This window comes from Camelus dromedarius, chromosome 12 (genome assembly GCF_036321535.1).
Source record: "Camelus dromedarius isolate mCamDro1 chromosome 12, mCamDro1.pat, whole genome shotgun sequence".
NCBI lineage: Eukaryota > Metazoa > Chordata > Mammalia > Artiodactyla > Camelidae > Camelus > Camelus dromedarius.
In genome coordinates this window covers 23,148,568-23,173,849 of record NC_087447.1, presented here as the reverse complement: position 1 = coordinate 23,173,849, position 25,282 = coordinate 23,148,568, and the positions used below count along the sequence as shown (strand labels likewise).

General features: G+C 44.6%; 1 protein-coding gene across 5 annotated transcripts in view; it reads right to left on the bottom strand.

Annotated features, from left to right (window-relative positions):
• The window catches only part of SLC1A2 (solute carrier family 1 member 2), a 136,369-nt gene that overhangs the window by 46,435 nt on the left and 64,652 nt on the right, over window positions 1-25,282 (bottom strand). For 3 of the 5 annotated variants that reach the window (XM_011000586.3, XM_031459808.2, XM_031459809.2), the window contains one exon: window positions 634-773. In XM_011000586.3, coding sequence (XP_010998888.1) covers window positions 634-763 — 130 coding nt within the window. In that variant the 5' untranslated portion in view covers window positions 764-773. Of the gene's footprint in view, window positions 1-633; window positions 774-17,659; window positions 17,756-25,282 lie in introns of those variants that run through there. The other 2 variants (XM_064492449.1, XM_011000588.3) reach the window with 2 other exon arrangements.

The following is a 25,282-nucleotide window of genomic DNA, read 5'->3' as shown; positions in this document are numbered from 1 at the left end:
AGGAGAAGCCACGGAACAGAAGACATGCGCATGTGCATGTGGGTAGGGAGATGGCTCTTTGCTGCTTCTGTGTGTGGCCTGGTGATATCTGAGGAATCAGGAGGGGACTGGGAAAGGAAGTGATGTGGTTGTCACTCCAAGAAACTGCAGTTTTCCCCATTTTCATAAATAAACCCTGGTTGAAAACCCAAGAAGAACTCTGTATGGACAGTCACACAAAAGGACCACCATAGCCTGACTGAGGCCTGAGGCAGGGGAGTAAGGTTTCCAGGTGGGGCAGATCGAGCCTTCCACACTGATCCCATTAACTCATGTGCTGAATGAATCTAAGTTGATGAGGTGCTTAAAGAAGGTTAGACCTTGGGAGCCCTCTTTGTGGGGGTTTTGGCGACGGTTGCCTCTCTCTGGATGCAGGTATTTCTCTAAATGGGTACACTGACCCTCTGCTTTGGAATCACCTAGGTTTGTTAAGATTCCAGGATCTCACTGCAAACGGCCCAAAGCAGAGTTTCCGTGAGCAGGGCGTGGGAACCTGCATGCTAACATGCCCATGGGAAACAGACATGCATATGGACACCCGAGAACCCCTAGAATCCCAAGGAGGGAAACAAATGGCTGGCACTGGTCTCCTACCAAACACAGTCAGCGTGAGCAGGAGGTTCTTCCCCAGCTTGTCGCACAAGCGCAGCCCCAGATGCCGGTGCTTCGGCTCCTCCGAGCTGAGGTGGCTGTCGTGCATCCGGACTTCCACCTGCTTGGGCATGTTGTTGGCACTAAAACAGAAGTGAAGGCTATGGTTAAAGCCCGCTGGGCACTTCCCCTCTGCAGTTTGAGGGGCTCAGGTAGCAGGAGGCAAAACAGCCCTCCCCAGGCACAACTGGGAATCTGGGACCAATGACAGGAAAATTAAAAACCAGAGCATCTCAAGGTACCCTGAATTCCAGTTGGCCTAGAAGCAGGACGCTAGGACACACGGAACGCCCACATGCCAAGTGCTTTTATCCCCAGCATCTTGGATCATCTCAGAAAAGGCATCCCACAGGCAGTGGAGCATTTTTCCAAGAGTTGCCCACCAAGGTAACCCCCGAGGCAAGTATCCCCACTCCATTTTACAAAGAGTAACCTGCCTGGGGTCACAGGGCTAAAAGGAATGGAGATTCAAACCCACATATGTCTGGCTGCAAAACCTGAGCCCTTTCATTCTTATATCAACAGCAAAAAGATGACCTCTGAATAATGGTCAGGACTTTTGAATAAGGTCAGGAGAGTCACGGCTTAAGTCATACTAAGTTAAAATGCCTCTGAGCTCAAGCCTTCCCCATCCTGGACACAGAAAAGCCATAAATGCTGGCAGTCCAAGTTTTACCTTCCTTTTGGAAAAGATGGTTTATCTAGTTTTTTTAAAAAATTTCAATCCACTGTCGTTTTTAAAAGGTCACTTGCGTTATCAGGACACAGCTAAGCTGCCCAAGAATCACGCTATTCAGCATCAAAAAAGTATGACTTTCAGAAGCATGTGATTGCCTTCATCTGTAGATGTACCCCAGCCCTCTTCCAGATAAACCTCATGTGAACCCAAGCTGTGCGAAGACTGCCAATGGAGCCCTTGCCAGGATAATGAGTCCACTGCCTCTTTTTCCAGCTTTGTCATTTCCCAGGCCAATAAGATTTCAAGTTTAAACTTGGGGACTGACACAGGGAGGCCAATTTTTCACTTTGACATCTTGGAAGGTTTTTCTCAGCTGCCATTTACAATCACTATCATGTGATAAACAAACAGAAGTCTTCAACAACCAGAAAGACAAGCCACAATCTCTGAATAAATGACAGTGCCTTCCAAGATAGGCGGGTGTCAGCTTCACCCAGATATTCTCACCACAGACTGAAGACACCTTCCTGTGGAACCAGCACCAATTTGCGGATGATTTGCAATCACTGTTTTGTGGTTTGGAATCACTGGTTATAATGGAAATAGCGTGGGTTTGGGAATCAGAGTGTGGGATTCAAGTCATGACTCCGTCACTCGCTCGCTGTGTGGCGTGTAGGAAGAAGGGCTCAAGTCTACCTTGTGGGAGGTGAATGATGATGCTATGGGACTGGCCTGGCACCTGGCACAGGTAGCTCCTTTCTCCAAGGAAGACAGAGAGACAATACCCATCAAGTTCACAATAAGGGTGACATTTAACTTTGGGGACCTACCCAGTGGCACCATCATTCTTTAAAGATACCAAGCTTAGCTTCCAGAGCGTCCGAGTCAAGACCAGGGACCCAATACAACTACTTACTTTTTCATAATAGCCTGTTTAAGAAACTTGCTTCCAAAATGTTTTAAAATTGGGAATCACGCTGCATGGTCTGGTGGCATACCCAGATGAAAACTTTAGTCAAAATACAAGCTTCTCAGTCTCCCCTTAATAAGGCCTAATTTTCTATTCATCTAGTTTGGGGCAACCTGTATCTGGAAGACGTAAGCGTTAATGATCACTCAGACCATCTGAAAAAGAAAACAGGGCATGAAGCTCACGGCAAGCAGATAGGGCCTTTCTGATCTGTGGGCAGCAACTACCACTTCCTCTCATCTCCGAGTGAAACAGACGGAAAAGTCCTTTTTACAACACAGCAGGGGAAAATGATCAAAATGATCTTCTTAACATGGATAGACCATATTCCTATACTTGCATTAGGATCTTTTCGTATTTTTAAACATTCCTCCAGCCAGTAATCTGAAGCTCTGGACTAGGAAATCAAAACAAAGAACGGAGGTCGTACGTGCTCTGAAATGGTGAATGCACCCATTAGCCAGCCGGCAGCAAAGCTCTGTTACCCCCTTGAGATTGTAACCCCCTGCCTTCTGCTTCATTTGAAGCCCTCCTGCCACTGAAGTTAGAATCAGGCACATGGTAGGTATTTAAGTGAGACATTCCGGCAAGATCCATATGATGTAATGAAAAGTGTCAGGCATCAAGAAAGCCACGTCCATGTGAAAACATACAAATATTAAGTTAACTACACACCCGACTCAGCAGTGTGGTCGGAAGCCTGTTGGCCACACTTCTTAGTTGCACAAAATTGCCGTATGTTTAATGGTTTGTTTTTTAGGCCATGATAAAATGTCCCCAAAGCCTTGAACCAAAACAGCCACATCGAAGTGGCAGCATCAAAATGTCATGAACCCACAAGTATTTATTGAGAGAATGCCTGTGACTCGGCCTCTTGGAATAAAGTGTTCCAGGCTCAGAGGAGTCCCTAACATCCGCACATAGAAGATTATTTTTAAGGTCCATCCGGGCCTCGGTGTGCCTCTGGGGACACAGGGAGTCCCCGAAGAACTCTTCGTAAAGATCTCAGACCAGTCTAAGTGACCACTGCATCCCCCAGAACACAAAGAGAGTCTGAAATGGAGAATATTATAGAACATAACATTAAATATAAACATAAACATAAACATAAACATAATATAGAGCTGTTTCTAAGCTTTCTATATCTTCAGAAGAACAGATACAGTTTTTTTTTGTTTTATTCTTACCATTTCCAATTATCTTTATTCCTTCCTATAGTTCTAAGAGTTTTTTTCCTTTTAATTTTATTAAGATATAACTGACACACATCACTGTATATGTTTAAGGTATACAGCATGAAGATTTTACATACAGCCCACAGTGATTATCACAGCAAGTTTAGAAAACACCCATAAACTCGTAGAGGTACAAAATTAAACAAAATGAAAAACAAATTGTTCTTGTGACAAGAACTCTCAGGATTTACCCTCTTAACAACTTTCATATATAACATACAGCAGTATTAATTCTATTTATCATGTTGTACATCACATCCCGAGATTACATTACATTTGAACAGAAATCTTGGAGGAATGAGGGATCTCCTAAGTGAATCATGCGACTTGTCCAGAGCTTAGCAAATAAATGGAATATACATTATTTGAAAATCTGTTTACCCAAACTAGAGCCTGAAGCTCGCATCAGATGCAACCACGTGTTGGTTTTTAGCATGAGCACTGGTTCAAATGAATGTCAAGGCAGTAATGCTGGGTCCCATTACCATTATGAATATGGTGGAGTTTCAGTGACCATCCTAGCCCCCAGCAAGAGAAATGGATACCAGGGATAGGTGAGCTGGGCACAGGAGAAAGGCCACAACAGCTTACAGATTTGCATCCCTGGCAATGCACAAAAAGGGCAAGACCTGATCTGGGTAAGTCCACTGGATGAACACAGGAAGTTATTTCAAGTGTGCACACATCCCCTTATTAATACTCCCTTCTTGCAACTTGTGGCTATGCAGGCAGAACCAAGCAATAAGGACTTTGAAAGCCCAGGTGCAGCTTGTTATACCAAACCCATCAGGCCTGATGCTCTCTCTCCCACAGTGTTCACCACCTCTATTTCTACATGAGCGCCTTCTGGAAGGAAAATTTAGCAACACAATTCCTTAACACTGGAAGGTTCCATGAGCCAGCTCTGCCAGATCACTCTCCATTGCTCAACAAAGTAAGGCCATGTGATGGGACTGCTGTTTGGATGATTAAAATCTTGAACAATGAGCCTATAATTTCCTTCAGCCTTAGCCTTTCCATTGAATTACTTAAATAGCTGTTAATTTTGCAGTTGCTGCCCTGTTCTTCCTCACGCAAATCCACGTGAGTCCTGTTTCAAAGGCAAGTTCAGCTTATCCAGCAAAACATCCCTTGTGACTCCAAAGAGAATGTGTAATGGGGCTTGTGCAACGTTTGAAATTCTTCTCAGAATCTGCTTTTCATTTGCATTTGAGTTCCCTTGCTCTGCCAAGAACCTCTAAAAACAGGCTCATCAGATGTGGCACTGGATTCAGATTTCCTGCCTGCACACTTCAGTGTCGCCTTATCTGGCACCAAATTAGTTTTTCCTCCTTCACTGGTTCAATGAGGTGACAACAGAATGTTCCCCAGGGAACCAAAAAGCAATTGGTGTGTTTTTGCCTGGAGGATGTGAAGTCTGTCACGGGCATCACTCATCCAACCCTCTGCTGCCCAAGTCCAAAGACCTCAGCAGGCACAGAAGAGATAGTGTCCGGAAATTGCCCTCATGAGGGACACTCACTCAGTCAGACCCTTAAGAATAGAAATAGCGTTTGTTGAGGGGGCTTTCCGCCAAGGTGGTCGGAAAAGAATGCCGGAAATACCAGAGATGTTGGCTCTGAGCACCACAAAGTGATGATTACAGCTGTGGCTGTCCCACATCTGGGATTTCCCTGGCTCCCTGAAGAACACCACCCCTGCAGGGAAAGGGACTGGAACTCTAAAACAGCAGGGAATTTCCAACAACCAGTCCCTCCACCCTCGCTAGATCCTGTAAGACCTGCTTTAACCATGCTGAGGACGCTCTCCGACCAAGAAGGCAGACTCTCTCTCTGACAGCTACTGCATCCTCGTCGAGCCCGTGGATGAATGGATCCTAGAGGTTCACAGCCTCCGAATCTTCAGTCCCTCTTTCTGTTCACTCTGTCCATTTCCTAGGTCCCAAAAACACTTCCTGGAAAGGTCCTGCCAGTGAACTCCAGACTTCATAAATGAATCACCCTAAGCTTCTTCTTGAATACCAGAGGGTCTGGCTAAAGAATGCAGTTTACAGTTATCCTGAATCATGACAGGACTGGACCTGCCAATAGACAATGAGATGGACAGTCAGGAGGTCTGGGTTCTAACGCCAGGGCTGCCGTCGGTGTCAGAAAAAGCACAAATATTAAATGGATGGAAAGTTGCTTGACGATAATCAACAGACTGAAGAGTAAAGTGCTATGAAATGAGAAAAACACACTCTTAATACAAGATACCAATGGGGTTTGTGTATCGATTTGGGCAGATTTTTATTTTTTAGGTCCTAGGCTCTTAACATGTAAAATAAGAGTGTTGGATTAGAAATTCTTTAACATTCTAAAATTCTGTGATTTTCTAATTCTCCTGGGATGGGGGTGTGTGGTGGTATTAATAGCCTTCAGTTCCAGAGATGCAGTTTCCATTCTGTTCTATCCAGGACTGAATAAGCTTAGAGTTTATGGGTGATTTAGCAACAAGAGACAAACCAGGAATAACAGTAACAACCATTTCTTTATGTCTTTACCTTTGTTTTTACATGTCCTATCACTTCTACAAAAGCATGTTTTTCTAGTACTACTAAAGCTGAGTTAGGGGTCAAATTCAGTATACAGTTCAGACACAGGCATCTTCTTAATCCCCCACCCACGCCTGCCCAATTCTCTGTCCGGACTCCTAAGGTGTGCAAGTCAGTGCCGTGAGAATATAGTTAAGCAGGTGCACCAGCGCTGGGACCAGCCAACTGCCAAATTCACCACTGAATCATTGAAAGGCCACCTGCATCATTCACCGTCAACTCCGTGGAACTGGACAGGAGGCATTCAGAAACATCCAAGATGAAAAATTGAGAGAAAGGAATCTTTTCCCCATACCACTTCCCAAGGGACCCAAACTGGCTAATGACATGAATGGCAAATATACAGTCAGCTGGGGCTTTTTGGTGTCCTCAAGAAAAGAAATAGTAGGAGAGAAGAAAGACGAAATTGTGAAGGAATAAATAAAAATAGCATTCGTTTTGCTGAGAACCATCAGCTCTGATTAGCAGCAGCCAGAAGGCACCTTAGTGGAATAGAATTACACAATTACGTGGTCATCAGATTCTTGGTTAAAATCTAATTTTCCAGCTATGCCTGGGAGAGGGCATTTATTTAATCTCTTGGACAATTAACACTACACTCATTATAGAGCTTCAATAAGACAATACTTATGAAAGCATCGAGAGTATTTAACATATAATTGATATTAAATTTTAGTTTCTTTGTCTTGAATGCTTAAAATGGTGCAGAATCACCATTAAGATAGTTTAGTTACAGTTGAGTTAGTAAACCACTTTGGTAACAAATGGTACTTGTGCTTTTCTGGAGGGGGTAATTAGGTTTATTTATTTATGATTTTTTTGATGGAGGTACCGGGTATTGAACCCAGGACCTCATGCATGCTAAGCACTGCACTCTACCACTGAGCTATCATCTCCCCGCCAGTACTTGGGCTTTTTACAAAAAGAAAGTCCCAGAGGGGCCAAAGTGGGTGGGAGCCTGGGAAGTTCCCACTGCTGTAAGAGTCCACACTGTGGAATGGACTGGACAACCTCTCCGAGAGCACCAGGAGTACCACCCCGAGTACAGAACCTCTGGACTTTTGTGAGGTCCTCCCCAGGGTAGAGACTTAAGTCAGCCTTGACCCAACGGAATTGCCCAATTTCAGAAAGTTTCACCACCTAGAACAGAAGTACGACACCAGGGAACAGTGAACCTCCACGCCTGACTGAGAGACTGGGATGGGGTACTCGATCATCCCAAATTGGGAAGCCCTTCTAAAAATAAAGATTGCACCATGGCCTAGGAATACACTTGCCACTCAGTCCCCAGACGCACGTCAATTCTGATGAAACTGCTACCCCTGCTGGTTCATGGAACAACATGAAAATATATTGGAAAACTTCACATAACTCCAAGAACTTGGAGGCAATTCGTGGGGCATGCACTCTGGGTCTGAGCCACAGGGAACTTGGCCCCAAGTCCAGCTTGCTTGATGCAAACTGCTTCTTCCAGCTAAAATGTCCTCCGTACCCTACTCTCCAACCCAGCCTTCATAGACTAACTTCTATTTCTTCTTCAAAACTCAATTCACATATGACTTCCATCAGGAGGCCTCTGTTGACTCCCAAGTTTGCTTTTTAGATGCTCCCCCTGCAGCTTACCTGTGCTTACTTCTCTGAAGGTATTCATTACAATCTACTTGTCTGATTTCCCCACTAGAATATAAACTCTTTGGAGGCAAGGTCTTGACTTACTTGACTATCTTCCTCACACTCAGCGTGATCCCTGGCATGGAGCAGATGCTCAATTATTGTATGTTGAAGAAATGAAAGAATGAATGAATGGGCAACTAGACAAAAAAAAAACAGATTCCAGGTACAGGTTCTGTGAAGCACTGTTTTAGAGGGTAGTGTTCCAAAAGACTAGAAAATTTGAGGAGAGACAAGAGCAAAAGCACACCCACCCAAATTAGAAAAACAGTGGGTAGCAGGAAGGGGCAGGTCAGCACCACCCAGGGCTGGCCCCTCCCCGCTGGTGGTCTGGACCCAGCTGACCCGCCCAAGCACGGCGGCCCCACTGCTCCCAGCACTCGGGGAAAGATGGAGCCATGAACCAATCTGGGCTCAGCTAACTAGGCCGTGAAGCCCTGAAGGGAAACTGATGGGACACAGGGAGACGCCTTAGGACCCAACAGCCAAGATCAACATCCCTAAATCTAGCTCCTCTGAAATGTGATCCTTCAACTAAAGAGCCTGGGCATGCATTCCCTTCCCAGGAGTCAATGGGATTCTGATTCTGAGGAGATCTCTTGATTAAGAGAGCTCTGGATTTGGCCCTGAGGCCTAGGAATTCTTCTTCTGGCCCCACAAGCTTCCTAAACTGAGCCTTCCCAATCAGCCCCCAAGACAGAGGAGTGGCTGGGGTGTTGGCTAAGTGGCCTGATTAGCTACAGCGCCTCAGGTACCAGCAGAGACTGGGCAAGGCGTCCAGGAGCTGAGACTTTCTGGGTATTGGTCACACCTCACAACTGCTTTTCTTCAATGCAGTCCTCTCCCTTCTTAAACATAGCAGTCTGTCCGTGTGCCTTCTCTCTCCTTTCAGACCAAGCAGCCAACCTTGCAACACAGTGTCAGTTCCGAGCAAGGAGACAAGCCACCATCATGACCACGCAAATGGTCAGGTTTCCCAGGGCTCACATGTGAAACGCGATGCTGTGCTTTGTGGGTGATGCTTCTCCAGAAACTTCCTTAAAGTTTCTCCAGAAGTCTTCACAGTCACTCACTTCTGGCTCCCAGAGGCCTTGAAATTTCCTCCTGGAGAGAGACTTGTCCCTCTGTATCCCAGCAGGAGACCAGACCAGAGCCAGACACCCAGGGGAAGGCATGCATTCACTGACACCGTGGTATGAAGGAGTGTCTCGCACCTCTCCCTAAGGGCAGGGCCTGCCGGGGGAGACCCCTGCACAGGAGTCCTGGCCAGAACCACACCCAGAAGCCAAATAAAAGGAGGAGAGGCCAGGACACTGGACATAAACTTTGCCGACTAGACACTGTCGCCTCCGTCAGTTCTGAAGTCAGCTGTGTTCAAAAGTCTGTGGCCTCAACAGGGTTTCTTAAATTCTAGAAATTCTCCTTTCCTTTCTACTTTGCTGTTTCATCTGGATGCTAGCTTCACATGTGTGCTCAATTTGTGAAAATTAATCAAGTTGGTTACTTAAGATTTGTGTGCTCTTTCTGTATGCACATTAGACTTGAAAATATGCAAGCAAACTTAATTATGGTGTTAGAAATAAATATATATTACATTTCCAGCTTGAGCCCCAAATGGCTGATCCAATACTGATGGATTTGCCAACAACAACAACAAAAAAAAAACAGGCACTAATTTGACCCCCAAAACACCTTATACTTGGGGAACATGTAGAGGTCTCCTTCAGATGAGACAAAAGCAGCAGCCCTTCGGGGTAGCCCAGGTGAAGAGAGTGATCTCACGGCCAAAATAAAACAAGTTCCTGGTCTTTATCTGCCTCTACTTTTCCATGCCCATAACTGCACAGTAGTCTCACATATGGTTTATCTTCCATAAGAAGACTCCTGGCAGTCTCTTCTCTTTGTGTGTTCATCTTTTAAATTGTAAACCATAACCAACATTTTGTCTGTTGAACTTACAAACACGTAAGTTAATAATAACTTAACATTTGCATAGTTCACAAAATATTTTCACATCCATTAACTTCTTTCATCTTCATCACACCCCTGAGGGGAAAGGAATGATTCCATCTTAGAAAAGGAGATTCTGAAACTCGCCCAAACTCAGAAGCAGAAGAGCTGGGACTTGAACCCAGGGGTTCGCAACCAGAATCAAACCTGTGTGGTCCTCTGCCTTCAAGTCCAGGGTCCTTTGGTACATCCTTTCTAGGGATGTTTGCAGCAGAGTGATGGACACATTAAAACATCCATCTCTGCCCAGGCACTAGCAACTTATGGGACATAAAGTCCTAGCTCCTGGAGAAGGAAAACAGAAAGAAGGGTGTGCCCCCGGGTGAGGGGAAAGGCAACGTGAGCTCTGGGAAGCCATCACCTGTTGCCTGCCTTGGACTATCCATGCTCCTGGACCCCTGGCCTCAGGTGTACCATCGTGGGAAGTAGCATCCACTGAACTGGCTCCTCCCCTCAGGCAACCACAGCGCCCAGCAAGCACCTGCTGGTGTGAAATACCTCGAGGGGTCACTCCAGCTCCCATTCTTCACCAGGAAGAACTCTTCACCTCAAAGGGACTCATTCTCACAGTAACCTCAGGAGGTAAATGCTACTGTTACCTATCTTTACTGAAGGGGAAATTGAGGCTGGGATGGTTAGATGATTTGACCAGTGTCATAGCTGGTAGGTAGTAGAGTCTGGATTTGAACCAGGCAGTCCTGAACCTGAAGAGCAGGTCAGCCCTTTCTCTCTCTCCAACACTGGAAAATCTGCTCTTTATATTAGGTAATTTTGTGCTAACAATAAACATTGACACTCATCCTTTGGCCAAGAGAATGGTTTTGCTTTGGGGGAGCAAAGTCCAGAAAGAAGGCCAATCCCTAATCTAAACCAGAGCCTGATGTAGGAACCAAACACAATCCTCACAGAATCCTAGAATTTCAAGCCTGAATCCTAGAATTTCAGGACTTGAGAAGCTTTCGGTCTTCCCTCAAACTTGGACAAATGATTATTTGGTCCAGAGGCCCCAGATCTGTCTCTGGATCACCTTGGATCTCCAAAACACAAGAACCTACTCATGGATGCTTATAGCAGCTTTATTCATAATTGTCAAAACTGGGAAGCAACCAAGATGCCCTTGGGTAGGTGACTGGATAAATAAACTGAGATACATTCAGACAAGAGAATATTATTCAGAGCTAATATAAAGGAAATGCGCTATCAAGCAATGAAAAGACATGGAGGAGTCTTAAATGCATGTTACTAAGCGAAAGAAGCCAATGTGAAAGGGCCACACGCTGTGTGACTCCAGCTATATGGCATTCTGGGAAAGGCAAACTACGGAGACAGTAAAAAGCTGAGTGTTTGCCAGGGGTAGGGGTGAAAACACAGAGCACAGGGGATTTTTAGGCCAGTAAAACTACTCTGTATGAGACTATACTGGTAGATACCTGTCATTGTATATTTCTCTAAACCCATAAAACGTACACCACCAAGAGTGACCCCTAATGTAATCTATGGGCTTTGGGTGACAATGACGTGTCAATGTAGGTTCATCGACTGTAACCAATGTACCACTCTGGTGGGGGATGTGGACAATGCGGGAGGCTGTGCATGTGCAGGGAAAGGGGTATGTGGGAACTCTCCATCTTTGCTGCTCTATTTTGCTGTGAACCTGAAACTGTAAAGTTTCTAAAAACTTTAACTTTGTATAAACTTTAAAAAAAAATTAAGCCTACTTTAGAAAAATACAGATCTCTAAGCCCCCATCCCTAAATATCCCAATTCAGCACATCGGGGTGGGTCCTAGACCTCCGGACCTTTTAAAAAGCACCCAGGTGGCTTTGCTGATGTCAGTCCACGTGCTGACGCCTAGTCAAGGCTCGGACAGAGGCAGTGAAGGCGGGCCTGTTACATCGCACATCTCACCATGTTGCTATCGGACAGCTTTGACTATTGCAAAGTTCTTTCTTTACAGTGAGCCTAAATCTGTTTCCCTGTGGCTTCTACCCACTGGTTACTTTTCTACCCTGTGGAGTCATTTAATAATAATAATAGTTAGCACCAGGCAAGGGACCAAACACTTTATCTCACTGATTCCTTGAAACGCTTTCATGGGGTAGATATTACTGTTGTTCCTTCTTTACAGATGAAAAGCTGGACATCAGAGAGGTGAGGTCATTTGCCCAAAGCCACCAGCTGGTGGGTGGCTGAGCTGGGATGGGAACCCAGCTCTTCCTGTGGAAGGTGCATGCTCTTAAACAGAACACACTTAGAGCACACGAAGCTTGACTCCCACTCCGTCCACCAGCCTTCCAGGCACATGAAGGCAGCTGTCTTCTCTGGCCAGAGTTTTCTCTTTCTCTAGTTCCTCACCATCCTGGTTACAGCATCCCAAACCGCTTATACTCTCCTACAATGTGCCTCCGAGAGTATGGCCCTCCGGTGGGGTCTGACCACATCCCTGCTCCCTGAGCTGGTCAACCAGGTTGTGGCAGGCAACCAAGCAAGCCTGAAGAATTAGGAAAAATAAAATAAAACAAAGCAGGAGTGAAAATACTCAATTTAAATATAGATGACAATCCGGTCTGCTCTTTAAGGCAACTAGCAGATCTTAAGTGCTAGGATAAAATATGGTAATAGGGGTTGCGTAAGATCTACAGTGTTCCTTGAAATGAGTTCCCGGGACTCCAGGACATCCTGGGACTTTATGTTAACACAGGCATGGCAGGTTTTCTTGCCATGGGCAATCCTGCCTCCTTCCTCTACCCACCCATCTGCCCTAAGGTCACAGTCGGCTCACACTCAGCCCATTGTCCCTTACTTGAGAACAGAGCCAACTCCACAATCCATTACAGAGTAATCACTATTGTTGTAGGAGGAGAAGGGGAAGAGGTTTTACGTCACATACCACCCAGCAAACACGTAATAAAATTTCATTGTAAGCTCTTTGTTCTTCTCCTCCCCTTCCCAGTTCCTCACTCTCAATTTCGATAGTCCACTGAGCGAAACACAAGCCTGATGGATTGTCCAACAGCCACCCAGCTGTGGTTCCTCAAGTGCGCCAATTGGAGTGGGTCACTTTCCCATCCCTACACAGCTTATCAGGACTCTCAAAGAGGACTCTTTCCAGCCACTAAGAAAATACGACCTTTTCTTATATTTTCATACCCAGAATAACGGAGAGAAGTCACGGAACCCATTTGCTCCTTTAGGCAAATACTCCTTTTCTTTACTGCTAAGTTCAGTAAGCAGTAACTTTAACGATGTGATAGTAATGATTTGGGAATCGATTCTAAAAGCCTCTTTTAATTTGCAGTGATAAATGCCAGTAAACTGTTAAATCATTTAAGTGTTTCTCCACTAAACATCAATGCTCTTTGTTTCCACCTTGTTATTGAAAAGTGCTAAAGGGGTTTTGTCACCTTCCTGACTTAGTAATTAAGTCTAAGAAACATGATCAAACTTCAGTGACACAGGCAAGCTTTTCCACTTGGAGAGTGTTGCAAGAAATGCCACATAAAGTTTTGAGGTGTTAGTCCACACGACCATTTGTCCCCTGAATGTCACTTTTTCCCTACCTTCTCCCTTTCAGTCTATGAAAGCACTTATAAACTCAGGAGTAACACACAGTTGTTGTTACTGGTTTTTTTTTTTTTTTTAATTTGAATTATTTGACAAGTTTTAAAAGCTAGTAGATTTCCACACCAAAAATCCAAATTTCTTCCATCTTTTAAAGTACTAGAAAAACCTAGCTCTCCTCAAACCTACATTCCTGAGTGGCAACAATTGGCTAAAACTGAGAAGTGATTGTCCTTTTGACAGACTTGGATTTTCCAGTCTGCCACAGTCCCCACCAGTCCCTATTGCTCCCTGACATCAAGGCCAAATGTCAAATACCATTTGTCATCATGCTTGCACAGCTGTTTTTCTGAAAGAAGTGTTAACAGGAGGGTAAACTTGCTCCCCATTTCATTACACACCTGCCTGACTCTTGTTAATTTAGCAGGCCCTGTCCCATTTCGTTTCATCATTGTATAGATGGGGGCTTTCCGTGTGGGCTTAAATAAAATCCCCAAGCAAGAAATGAATATTTACTGGCCAGGCTACAAAGTAGGCAGAGTGTGGTTTAAAGTGAATCATATTGTTACTAAAGATGTCACATAACTTACAACTTTGAGCCAGGTCTCCCCGGGAACAAGTGTGAAAACATACAAGCAAGTGACCTGTGCCCTCACCTTCTCTGAGAGCAGCTAGAGACAATACAGGAGGAACAATCAAAGTCAGGCTAGCAGGCTCCCAAGGGTGGAGTAGGGTTTTCATTATATTCTCTGCAAGTTTCCTTGTTATGAACGGCCCCAGGATTAGAACTCTCTAGAGTAATGATTCAGCATGTGCTAAAATGCTGAGAATGACTTCAGCTGTTTTTTTTTTTTTAACAAGTCTACAGTGAGGGGTGCGGTGTGCAGATTTGGTAATTTGGACTCCATCCTGAGCAGTCCGGCTGGACAGCAATTATTTGCAGCATCTTTTAAGACAGATATTTTATACAATATGAGAAGTGATAGTCATTTTAGAGATGAAGAAGCAAGATTTAGTAACTCGCCGGCTGTCAAATAGCTAGGAAAGGGCAGAGCTGGAAATCATAACCCGATCTGTGTTCATTCAAAACCCAGTCCTTTTTCTTCACAACATGGCAGCTGCAAGAACCTGGAACTTCAAGATGAGAAGAACATTCTTAGATATTCCTTTAGTTACTGCATCATAGACTTGACCTTGAATTGTTTCAGGTATAGTGTGTGTGTGTGTGTGTGTGTGTGTGTGTGTGTGTGTGTGTGTGTGTGTGTGTGTAAGGGATTATTGTTTGCATTTTGTTTTATTTTGCCATTCTGAAGTACTCTTTTCATCCTCCAGTCTTTACCAACACACCCAACCTCAACCTCATAACTCATAAATCTTCTGAAACATCTATAAAACTGAGTTACTGAAAGCTACATTCCCCAGTTTGTTGAGTATATAGGGGGCTTGAGGCCAAATTCTTTCAAGCTTCAGCCATGGAAACAGGAGTTGAAAAACCCAGGGAGCATTATGAAGTCACCGGGAAGTCATTAGCAAGGTCCCAGCGCTCCTACAGCTGGCATTCCCTCCTCAGCACTTGCTCTCAGACCACGCTGATGATCCAGACCCAACGAAGGTCATTTGGCTTAATTCTATGACCAGAGGAAATGCTCAGAAAAGGCTTTTTAATTTGAGATTTTCCTCTGAATGATGAAAAGCCTCATTTTTTTGGAGAAAGGAAGATGGTCTGTCATGAGCTAGCAATAGGCTCCTAGAAATAATGTAACAAATGTGGTGCAGTGTCTGATTTCCCCCCCGAGAAGGCATTGATGAAAAGAGGTTTCCTGGCATTCCCTACCCAGTTCCCTTTGAAGGTGACCAGAGAGGTAAGTTCCTCAATTGCATGCTATTGAATAAATAGTCCCTTTCACTCACTGGACTTGGTTATCAGTAATCATGCTGCTTACACTGCTATGATCAAAAGAGCATCCCAGCTCTGTGGCAAGTGACTTCCCTTGCTTGGTCCTCAGAAGTCTATCAGGGGAGACTATTATTATCCCGCTTTTATAGACAAGGGAAGTGGCATGCCGAAAATCACCCACTGAGCAGCAGAACCACAGGGCTAAACCTAACCTTCATCTGTCCAACTCTAAAGCTCAAGGTTTTAAGGACTGCCTTCAAGCAACTGGGCAGCCAATTCGAACACTCCATCCTTTGGTCTGCTTTTTATAGCCAACCAGGGCTTAGAGCAGGAGGCAGCAAATCATGGCCTACCAAATGGACCACAAAGCATAAAATGTTTACTCTCTGACCTTTTACAGAAAAATGTTTGCTGACCCTTGGCTTCAAGGAATGGTAAACCAAATCCCAAATGTTCCATTCTGTTTACTGAGGCCTCTGTAGTGCATGAGACCAGAAGATTCTATGACGTGTTTTTGATTTATGAAAAACTTCCTTTCATTGATTTATGTAAATGACAATGAGTAATGACAGATGGAAATAAATTTGTGAAAAAAAGAAGAAAAAGCCAAAGAGCCATGGTTCTATAATATCCACCTTCTGGATCACTGCAGGATTACTGGTTAATCAAAACCCACAGAGGGCTTTGCCAGTCATGAAGAATTTGCCCAGAGGATTTGGCCCTCTCAGCGTAGATAAAAGTGCCCATGGGCCTCTCTCTGTCCATGTTGATGGGGACTTCAGGAGAACCCATTCATCAACATAAAGCTGATAGAAACTAGATGTTTGGGTGGCTACCAGCATGCTAAGCCAATAGAAATAGTGACAAAGAAGGTAGAAAGTAAGGCAATGAGTAACTCTTCATTTTATTCATTGTTTTCAAAAGTAGCAAGAGGTGTTTGGTAATCTTCGTGTAAAACAGATATCTGAGTCATCCCAACAGCAGGGAGTTCTTCTGAGTCATAAAACACATGCTGGTCCAGAATGAAGTCTTTCCACTGGCTCAAGAATGTGCCAAGAATTGTAGCAATACTAAATCACCATACTACCTGTTTGGATCCCCAAAATCAATGAATGTTTATGGTCTGACTCCACCTCTGTTTTCAAATGAACTAGGTGTCTACAGGGTAGAGTGCTTCAAGACTGCAGAAGGGCCAGAGGTAACAACTGCAAATTCCGAAATTGCCTCTAGTTTGCTGTGTGTAAACTTGCGCATGCGTCGTCTCTGGTCTCAGCCTTCCATTCATCTCTAAAATGAGGCATTTGCTTCGGACACCTCTGTAGTGCGTTCCAGCTCTATGAGTATGTGGAGTGAAATTCCACGAACAGTGTAGAAACAATCCTGGAATGCACTGCTGACATACTACTCACAATTCATTATGTCTCATTATCCAATTGGTGTTATTATATTTATTGTCAATGTTATCACTGCCGTTATCCTTACAGCCTAAAGAATAATCATAGCCAACATTTGTTAAGCAGTTTGTACATGCAGATGTCATTTGCTGATGTCTCTGGAACGTGTGGGAGAAGAAGATTCTGTGCATTCTACCTTTTAGACCAGGAGTCAGCAAACGCTAGCTGCGGACCAAATCCAGCCCACTGCCTGTTTTTATAAATAAAGTTTTATCAGAACACAGCCAGGCCCATCACTGACCTGTTGTCTATGGTTGCTTTTGAACTATAAGGGCAGAGTTGAGTAGTTGTAGCAGAAACCCTAAAATATTTGCTACATGGCCCTTTATAGAAAAAAATTGCTGACCGCCTCATTTAGCCCTTACAGACCTGCTGTTCTTGCCTACCAGGTATCCCGTGACTACTTTTTGGTTCTGGCCTCTTGACTTCCCCTAGGGCACCTCCCCTCATAAGCCTGTGGTTTGGGTGCAGCAGACCCACTGCCCGTCTCAGACCTGATGAATCTAGATACTCCATTCCCATGACTACAATGATTCAGGGGTGGGAATGTGAGATTCAGTCCTAAGACTTTTCTTGGAAATAGTGGGAAGGAGAAGCTCTTTTTCTCCCCCTGAGGTTTCTGAGCTGGTAGGATGCAAGTCCACAGCTAACAAGACACTGCATGGAAACGAACTGCCTGTGTTTGAAGCAAAAGGGAAATGCAGAAAGAACGAGCCCTAATGATAAGATTTTAGCCTCTGGATCCAGCTCTGCCTGAAGCTACCTCTAGACTTTTTCAGCTAATAAGCCAATACATTCACACGTGTCAAAAGTCAGATGAAGTCAGGCTTCCATCACTTACAACTGAAACAAAACAGCCCTTTGAAACAGACATCATTATTTTACCGACTAAGACTTACCTGCCCAAAGTTACATAGCTAGTGATTGGCAGACGGCAGGAGCCAGCACCCAGGTCTACAATGAGTTCTATGAGATGAGAGAACCAGCATCTAGAACTTTCCAGAAGATGAGGTTAGGTTAGGACAGAAACAGAACCAACAGGTTATTCTCCTGTCTTGAAAGAGAGAACCTTCCAAACCACATCTCTGCTCTCTAGAGGGCGGTTCTTTGGGGACCACCCTGTTTTCTACTTGTGACTACCCCATGACAAGGCCCAGTAGAGCCCTGGCTTCTCGTGTGGTCACTCAGAGGAAGTTACAGTAAAAGGTAGCCATTTCTCAGCCCTTCATTCTTGCCATTCTTAACTGGAGCTGGGGAAAAGAATCTGCTGGGGAGAAAACCGACCTCCTTCTGCTGGAGCATCCAGTTGCCCAGCATTCATCATATATAAACAGGTAGCGTGGATGTAGGAAGCAGGATTCTAAGTCAGGACCCTTTCTGGGCAAGGTCTGAGTCAAGGTCTGAAGCCTGGATTCCATGAACTCTCACCCACCTGGAACTATCCATCCCACAGGGCATTGAAGGGGAGACAAATATGAGGCCCCAACATATGCCTCTCTGGCATGAGGATTATTTTGAGTTGAAGGCAACCAAGACCCAACAGTCTCAGGAAAAGCTTTTTAATGTCCCCTCTTCACTGCCTAAAAGAATTCAGAAAGGAGTCTTGTATCTCTGGGAGAAAGCTATTACCAGAGATAACTTTTTCATTTGAGAGGCGTAACTGCACAGCAGGGCAAATGTGTGTTTACCAAGTATCTGCCTTTCCTCTCTTCCTGTGAATTGCCTTCCTTCCCTTAGAAGCCCCGGGCCACTATTCCTTTCCTTAGCTCAGGATATGTAAGCACATAGGTATATATAAGCCTCGACTGCCTGGCTGCGCTTGGGTCTCATATCTTTGTGGACTTCCTGTACATACATGCATAAGTAATTAAATTTGTTTTTCTCCTGTTACTCTTTTTATTGCATAGGGGTCTCAGCCAAGAACCTAGAAGAGTAGAGGGGAAATAATTTTTCCTCCCGCTACAGCATCTTCTTATCCTCTGCTTTGAAGAGAAGGATAGACTCTAGGTGAAGCACACTGCAGGGTATGGAAACACAATCTCTCAGAGAGTCTCTGGTTGGTGTGGGACTCGGGACTACCCCTTCCCCAGCCGGAGGACTTCAGAATGAGGGCTGGACCTCAGACAGGCATCCCAGGGGACACACAAGACCTTCTGTCAGGGATATGCTGATCCCAACACACCAAACCAAGAGGAGAGAACAAATTTGAGAATTTCAAATGATTTTCAACCACCAGAGTGAAGCATACGTTGAATGGAAGGATGGATGGATGGACAGATGGATGATTAGATAGACAGAAGAATATACACATTTGTTACCGTATACACAAAGGTTACAGATAACGATTCTGGAGCATCACAGGACACTGTTAATAGTGGTGGCCTCAGAGGAGAAGAACGAGGAAATGGGCATCTCAGATGAGAGGGAGACTCACTGATCACTGCCTCCTCAGCACAATTTGAATGTTTTGCCATAAGTTTATCACTTTTTCAAAGTAAGGGTTAAAAGTAAGAGGGAATTACCGAGAAGATGTGTAATGACAACCCGCTCTAGTTTCATCTCCCAATGACTCTAAAAGCTAAATGACCAGAACCCCGTTTCCTCAGGCTTCCTGGCGAAGCTTTTTCTTCAAGGCTTTGAGATATTGGCCCTTGTAAGACATTCACCCTGGAATGATGTGATCTCTTCTCCAGGTCACTTTCCCGAGCAGAGAGAAAAGAAGCAATGGGACCGGGCTCGTGACAGGCAAACATGTGACAAGGGACCTGCTGCTCTGGGGTCTGCCCTGGCTCCACAGGAAAGGGGAAGGCAGGCATTAGGGGGCCAAAGTTTCAGCCGCAAAGAACTCCAGTCCACCTGGGCACAGCCAGGTCCAGGAAGGGTATCCCTGGCACAGAGATCGAAGATCTGGCCTCAGCCTGGCCCTCAAGGTACTCGAAGGCCTCAGAATGGTCTGAGCTTCCTACTAGTTTTACATCAGTGGGCAAAGTTCGGCTTCAAGAAAACAGGACATGAAACAGAGCTGTTCAGCATGATTCTGAATCACTTATGCCCCCCGACACATATACACACACAGACACACACAGACACACACGAACACAGACACAGACACAGACACACACACACACACACACACACACACACACACACTCACACATAGGCGTATCCTATAGGAAGAACCTGGGTCTGGCTTTACAGCCCAGGGCAGGCGTCTCCAGCCGTCTGATCCTCATCCACCCACTATCATCCCGAAAGCCTCAGTCTCCTTAGAAGGAAAGAGGATTGCAGAGAAGATTAAATTAGCTACAGTAACTTCTGCTAAGTGTCTACCACAGAACAGCAGTACTGTCCTTTCTCCTTTCCCCATTCCCCTTGGGCTATTTCAGAAATAACAAAACACTTTTTCAAGAATTGGCTGAAAAGAGACAACAGAAACCCCTGGCAAAATGAAGTTCAGACTTCTTAGAAAACCCTGCAGATGCTCCAGTGAGACGCTGATCTCTGACCTCTTATGTAACCAGTTACATAAGGGGCATCTTATTCCCCCAAAGTGCCCTCTCGGATTATGATGCGCTGGCTAAGGGCAAAAGGAAATTACGTAAGCGTAATCCTGGGAAATCGGCAAACAAAGCAGGGACCAATTCAAGAAGCAAACCAGCAGTGTGTTACAGTGAATCTCTCGAAGGCCAGAAACTTCCAAATGTCTTTAAACACAGGTAGAGTACCTTTGGTTGATAGTAGCAGGGAGAATTGTCGAGATACTTTTTAAATGGTACATCAGGGCGCCAAATAATCTGAATAGAGGCTGGGACTGTGACAGAGCAGGGTCTTGAAAGTCACCTGCGGCTCTAGCTTGCGTATTAACCTCTTAATTGCTGCATTTCAGGGAGGTCCAGGGCAAGGGGGCAAAGAGGCAGGGGAGGAGAGGGTGAATGGATATTTTAGGTCCAGGCACTCTACCAACAAGCATGAAAGTATTTTAGTATTTTAACGACCCACTGCATGTCAGACCTGGAGGAGAAGCATTTCTGAAATGGTCCTATTAATGAAAATATTTGAAAACCATGTTAAAAACCCACCAATACAGGGAGCATCACAAGCAACAGACACAAAGATTCTCAACCACCTTAGAAATTGGGGAAGAGCAACTGAAAACAATTTTACATGTCAAATTGACACAACGTTTTTTAAAGTTATAATATCTGTGATTGGCAAGGACATGGGACATTGAATGTCAGAGTCTAGACTGGTAAGCTGGGGTGGAGGGAGTGTTGATGTGGTAGTTTGTACCAAAATTAAAAGGATGCAATACTCTTTGACCCCCTTCAAAAACATTTTTTATTAATATCTGTGCCAGACAAACATGTCTGTGCACAAAGATGTATGTTGTTTGCAGAATTGTTTGTAACAGTAAAACCTGAGAAGTAATCTAAATTTCATCAATTTGAATAAATTCTGATAGACTTCGATGCAATGGAAGACTATGTGCAGGTTAAAAACAATGATGTATCACTATATGAACTGACATGAAAAAAATGTCCAAGATATAAATATATGAAAATTATACACATACATGTACATTTATAATGCATGGAGAGAAATTCTGAAAGGAGAAGGAAAAAAATATTTGCAGGGGTTAACTCTGGCAATGGAAGAGGGTTTAATGAGGCAGGTGTCTGTATATATTTTTGTAAGCTTTTTTGGTAGGTTTTGACTTTTAAAACAACACTATGTTCATGTGTCATACTCTATAATTAAAATTTATTTTAAGGAATGGTGAATCAGCCACATAAAATGTTTGGAAGAGGACAATATTTTTTAACTCAGGGAAGTATTAACTTTTTAAAAGACAGAACCTAGAAGCTGTTCTTTAGAAAGACGGTTATTGGGGAGGTAATATGCCCTGTGTGCTGAATGCACTTCCAAGCTCACGTGATGCAGATACTTACAAACGATAATGGTCTGTCTGAAATGATTCTGAGGTTTATACCCAAGAAACCAAGCAAATAGTCTGCCCAGCAAAGACCAGAGGGAAAAGCACTTCCTGGAAAAGTAGGTACCTTTTATCTTCTCCTTTAAAATGAGAGGAAAATGAAGAACCTCTTTTCCTAGTCTTAATTCCACGTTTCCTCGGTCAGTAACAGAGGGAGCTGCATCTCATTCACACAAGAGTTCATGTATCAGAAAATACCAGCCCCAAGCTGGTCCTGGTCACATAAGTTCAACCCCTGGAGCATCTTCTCCAGAATGTAGTAATAATGATTCTGGGATGAGGCTGCAACTTGCAAGTGAGACTCATCACTGCCTGATTCTGACACATTGCGGGGACTCAGAAAAGTCACATAAACCACGCTGATGTGTTTGCAATGTCAGCATCCCATCTTCACATGGGGAGAACCCATTACCTGTGGACCGGAATAATAACAATTAATAATAATAATGATAATATCCATGCTCCAAGATCTGACCCCTTCATTTTGGACACACACACACGCACACAAAGAGATCTGGTATTTTCCAAGGACTGATGAGATCAATGACAGATGTATCCACACTGTGAAATCCCACAAGGCTTCTGCCTAAACATCTGTTGCAGCGCCCAGGGGATGATGTCACAGCAGATGAAGTGCTTGAGGTTCAGGCAAATTCTGTGAGTGCTTGCTTACACGTGAAAAAAGGCGTTTCTTTCCGAATTAAAGAAAAGAGTTTCTTTAGGGACTAAAGGGATTAAAGGAATTTCTCCCTGAAAATGCACACGCAGAAAAATTTTCCTTACGACCTAAGACCCCTGAAAACTTTGTCCATTGACCCTAGATAAGAGTTTCTATTCTACTCCAACCACTGAAGATTGTCGATTTGGACACAGCGTGGCTCACAAAGGCTGGGTCGTGGCTGCCATCCCTCATGGGGTAAGAGAGACAAAGAGGAGGCCACCTCCCTTCTTCAGACAATCTGCTGGTTCTGACTTCCCAAAAGAATGGGAAGCCCTTCCCTCAGCTTGGGGGACTGAGAAATTAACCTGGGGCAAAGAAGAGCAGGGTCGTGGGCCAGCTCACTGCCCCCCTCTCTGTGCCGGGAAGGGCTCCTGAGTCCTGAGCGCTCTGACTGGGTCAGATTCCACTGCACTCTGAATTGGAAGTGACCCAGAAGAACTTTTAGTCTCCAAGGTAGTAAAATAATGAAATCATTCAATTAGGCTTAGCAGCTCTGTTTCAGAGAGATGGCAAGTAACTGACAGATATTTCTGGTTTGTCTCTAAGTGGAGTTTTGAATGCCCCAGAGTCAAAAATTAATAATAGTAATTTAAAAACAATAAATAGGCAGATTTAAGCAGCATGATAAACCCAAGCAACCCACTCAGTGATGCTTACTTCTCTGTTTCCCTTGGCAGTTTCTCTCATGCCCCCGCAGGACATTCCATGCTAAGATCATCACACCTAATAATTCTTGCTAAATACCAGAGTTCCAATTACAGCTTCACCATAAAACACTTCATAAAACGTGTGGACCTTGCTCCTGCCTTTGCAAACTCAGTCTGGCCCCCACTCCTGTCTCCCCTGGGTGCTGCCTACACCTTCCCGCTCTCAGAGCCCTCTGTCCAGCCCTGAGGATACCCGGCCTGGTGCCCCAGCTACTATGCTGATCAGCAAATCCTCTCTGTGGAGGAACCTCTGGGTGATTTCATTCCTGTTCTCCATGCAAGACTCCTGGGCACCAGTCATGACACACTCCAGGAAGCTTGGAGCTCCCGCTGTGAAACTGGTGGGACTAGAAGGGACCAACAGTGACAGGCCAGGGAGAGGGGGATGGAAGCTGACCTCCCCTACAGGCAGCGCACCAAGAAGTACACACACGGGGCCAGAAGCAGGAGCTAGCAAGGCTAACTGGGGCCCCCTTCCCCACCAGACTTTTTCTTTGTCTCTTAAAAAAATAGTTTTATTGTATGTTTTTTCGATTATATAAATAATACGCACTTTGCTTATAAAAAGATTTTTAAAAAGAAAACCCCCAGTAAATTCCACCACCAGGAGAGCCAATGCTTATACTGAGCATTGCTCTAAGTGCTTTATACTCATTTAAGCTCTTTTACGCATTTAAACCTCACAACCACTCTACAGGAGTGACACCATCTTAAGATCCATTTTGCAGACGAGAAAACCGAGACAGAGAAATTACGTCACTTGCCAACATCTGTCCCTTAGTTATTAAGCAAAAGAGCTGGAATTCAAACCCAGACCAAGTCCTTAAAGCATTTTAATCACAACTGCTTTCCATTCCAGACATAAATTTCTATTCCGGCTCCCGCTGCCCTGGGGTCTGGCCTCCATGAGCTGGTCCTTCTCCTGCCAATCCTCCAACCCTTTCTCAGCTTCCCTGAGAACCACATATTCACCAGAGTGGACAGCAAACCAAACAGGAAACGAGGTCACTCTTCAGTCCACTCAGGATGTGTTGAGCACCTAGAACGTGCACAGGACAGTGGGGACACAAGGACCACCAGGAGTTCAGTCTAATGACAGAGATGTGACATTTGAACAAGAACAACTGGCAGCAGAAACGTGACCACTATTCATATCGTATTCACTGCGGATTCACAAGAGGAGGTTAGAAGCTGCTTGTCGAATGCCTGAAAGAGGAAGGTAGTAAGAACCTCGGGCCTTGGTTCTCTTCTGAAATCATAAAGGAGTCAGAAACGACTTTCAGGTGAAGTGATGGTTCAGCTGAGACTCAGGCTGGATAAGATGTGACAAAGCAGAGAAGGGGGCAGCGGATGCACCAAAGGGGCAGGACTTCCCGCGGCTGACTCCACAAGACTTGCACCCAGGTGCTCCCAGCAGAGGTTCTGGAGGCAAGGAGCCGGGGCCCTGGAGAGCATTAAAAAGACAAGTAGGCTCACGTCACTCATACAGGTGCTCCAATGACAAAAGAAGGACGTTAGACTCCGGAAAAAGATGTATCTGAAGGTAAAGATTTGGGAGTTAGCCACTTCAGTTAGCTCTCCAAGTGAGAGAACAGGCAAGAACAAAGACCTTAAAAAGGATGAGAGTTGTATCACATCAACAAGAGAAAGGACAAAAACCACACGATCATCTCAATAGGTGCAGAAAAAGCATTTGATAAAACTCAACACCTATTTATGATAAAAACTCTCACCAAAGTGGGTATAGAGGCAACGTATCTCAACATAATAAGAGCTATATATGACAAACCTACAGCCAGCATAGTACTCAATGGTGAAAAACTCAAAAGCTTCCCACTAAAATCTGGGACAAGGCTTCCCACTATCACCACTCCTATTCAACATAGTCTTGGAAGTCCTAGCCACAGCAATCAGGCAAGAGAGAGAAATAAAAGGGATCCAAATTGGGAAAGAAGAGGTAAAAGTGTCACTATATGCAGATGACATGACACTATATATAGAAAACCCTAAAAGGTCAACACAAAAACTGCTAGAGCTGATGGAAGAATTCAGCAAGGCAGCAGGTTACAAAATTAACGTTCAAAAATCAGTTGCATTTCTT